The 2,988-nt window shown below is 34.5% G+C and overlaps 1 protein-coding gene across 1 annotated transcript; it reads right to left on the minus strand.

The window, feature by feature from the left end:
• Positions 1-505: 505 nt before the first annotated feature.
• Positions 506-970, minus strand: LOC114303630 (uncharacterized). The gene is made up of 2 exons (XM_082880522.1): positions 795-970; positions 506-686 (listed from the first exon to the last, which is right to left on the minus strand). The coding sequence occupies exons 1-2, from the start codon at positions 968-970 to the stop codon at positions 506-508; spliced, it is 357 nt and encodes a 118-aa protein (XP_082736648.1).
• Positions 971-2,988: the final 2,018 nt, after the last annotated feature.

Genomic DNA, 2,988 nt, shown 5'->3' on the forward strand with positions numbered 1-2,988 from the left:
CTCGGTAGTTCGGGAAACTCTACATAGAAACACATATGTGAGTAGTAGCACCAGAATCTACCCACCAAGTGTTTCTTGGTACTGAAGCTAAATTGATCTCAGAACAGACCAAAACAGGAAATGTACCTTTCTTTACACACCAGGTGGAAAATTTGGCACAATCCTTCTTCTTGTGTCCGGGCTTGCCACAAAAAAAAAAAAAAAAACAACCATCCTCTGTTTTCTATTTCTTTTGCTCCGGACCCTTGGGAACAACAACTTCTTTTCCTTTATTCTTTATCTTCCCTATATTCTTTGAGGTGCTAGCTAGATGAGCACTTTTAGTCATTTCTTACTTCAATCTCTCTTCCTCTTGCACACAAAATGAAATGAGCTCATTGAGAGTCCATTTCTCCTTCTGACAGTTGTAATTGACCTTAAATTGGTTAAATTGTGCAGGAAGAGGGATGAGAACTAAATGCACGAGAAAATCATAAGATAGGTCGAGCTTTAGTGCCTTAAGCATTTAAGCAAGATGAGACATCTCCATGATGTACTCTCGAACATTACCCTTGCCCTTATACTTCATTGAAATCAAGCCTGCTAAAAGCGCATTATACTTCATTGAAATCAAGCTTGCTAAAAGCGTGCTTGTTTCAGCCTTATTGTTTTTAGCAAAATGCTTTTGAATTTTCAAAAGAAACTGACTGGCAATGGTAACATCATCTATTATTGCACCCTTAAAAACTTCTGGAATCTCGCGCTTCATGATCATAAGACTTAGCCTGTTGGAACGATCCCACTTTTCAAAGTACACAATTTCTTCAAGAGTACTTTGTTCAGTGAGATCATTCGGTTTCAACATACTTAATGCCAAGTCTATGTCCATGCAGCCAAGAACAATTAATATATTCTCTTTCCAGTCCTTAAAGTTTGTTCCATTTAACACTGGAACATTGTTTATGTTGGCAGATATTGAAGTAGTAGACATTAAAGCTGAATAGAGAACAAAATAAAATGAATAAACAACCATGTTCATATCAAATAACCAAATAAACAATCTCTGAATCAATTAATTTTATGACAACATCTCAAGATACCTAGCACAACATTAATACCAAGCCTTTGGACAGTGATATTAATTGTAAGTGGTACTCTTGTTGTAATGATCAAATATTGACAATAAGTTATGTCAAATAACAAATCTATCTTTTGATTGATTTATTATTCACATTAGGTTGCCTTGATAATTGTCAAATGTTTACCACCACAAGTGTGTGTGCAATTCTGCCAAGTATTAATCCTTTCTTTGGACTAGTTAATACCCGCATGATGTATACATACACGAACATCCAAACATTCCATACCAAACAATCTAGATGATATCGTATTTTAATTGATCTATAATCAAAATGTTAGACAATTGATATCATTTGATGTAGATGTTGCATGAGATTACTTAAATTTAAAGACTCCTTAATTCATAAACCGTATATATAAAAATAGTACAAGAGGACAATAAAAAAAACTATATATATATATATATATCTATATATAACTGTAAGCAAACATGCGGCATTCCCACCAAGTTCTTAAACAAAAAACAAGGTAAGTTTCTAAAACCAGTTGCCCCTGGTTTTGTTTTGTTTTGTTTTTTTTTTATATGACGTATACTTGATGCCATGTACGTATAGAAAAATAAATAAATAAAAACAAAAGGCAAATAGCAAAGGAGAGCATAAAAGTAGGCAAACCAATTCAATACTCTACATGAATTTGATAAAATAATGGTGTAACGCCCCACTACTTATTGGCCCAAGTAACCTATGGGTCGACAAACAAGTAACCTGTGGGTCGACAAACAATACCCAAAAGTTTAAGTCCAAGTTACTTAGTAGCAAGGTAGTGGTGCTTTATATGTCCAAGATCACCCATGCAAACTTCCAATGTGGGACATGGTGTTACAAACCCCCTCACTTATAAATCCTCACGTCCTCGCGAGGGTCTATAATATATCAGAATACCATGACAAGCTTGTGGCCAGCCCAGAATAAGTGGCCCACATGATTGTGTGCATGGGTTGGCTTTGATACCATTTGTAACGCCCCCACTACTTGCTGACCCAAGTAACTTGTGGGTCGACAAAGAATACCCAAAAGCTTAAGTCCAAGTTACTTAGTAGCAAGGTAGTAGTGCTTTATATGCCCAAGATCACCCATGCAAACTTCCGATGTGGGACATGATGTTACAAATGGTGCCCAATTTCAAACACAAATAGTTTGTATTTATCATTAAACGACGGAAACAATTCTATCAGTTTGGCAGTGAAATATTCTCACAAAAATTGATCAACTGACCAAATTATATGATTATCCAACAGTCTTATAAACATAGAACAATATATCTATTACAAAGACTCCGCATGTGAATATATATATATATATATATCAATTCCTTTATGAAGACGTAGGAAGACAAAGCCATAAAATTCCATATATCGAAAACCACACAAGTAATCAGAATACTACAATCAAGATATATCGATTTCTAACAATAGACATGATATGACAGCTCTGATACCACTTGCTAGGATTAAATCCTAAGAATCTTAAACATTGGATCGCATATCATGTTGTATTATAAAGAGATTGAAGAGAGATGTTTACCCGAATCCATTATGACGGTTAAGCGGAAGCGTGATTTCAAGATAGTCTTCCAATCATTTTCATTACTTTAATGCCTTTTTGTTTTCTCCAAGAGAGGATTTGGAGAATATGTATATGTTGGGTAGGATTAGGGACCATTACCCCTAAATATTTATAGTTTTTCCATCTGGTGGTTGGGCGGTTGGAAACTATCATAATTTCTATTTCTGCTCGTCATAAAAATAGAAATTACACAATGGTATCTATACATTAATTCCATGACAAACATACCCTTAAGCCTATTTATAACTAAATTAGATCACTTAAGTTTAGGCTTCTTATAAATAATAACACACATTTAAAT

The sequence above is a fragment of the Camellia sinensis genome, chromosome 7 (genome assembly GCF_055761805.1).
Source record: "Camellia sinensis isolate YWXY chromosome 7, ASM5576180v1, whole genome shotgun sequence".
NCBI classification, from domain to species: domain Eukaryota; kingdom Viridiplantae; phylum Streptophyta; class Magnoliopsida; order Ericales; family Theaceae; genus Camellia; species Camellia sinensis.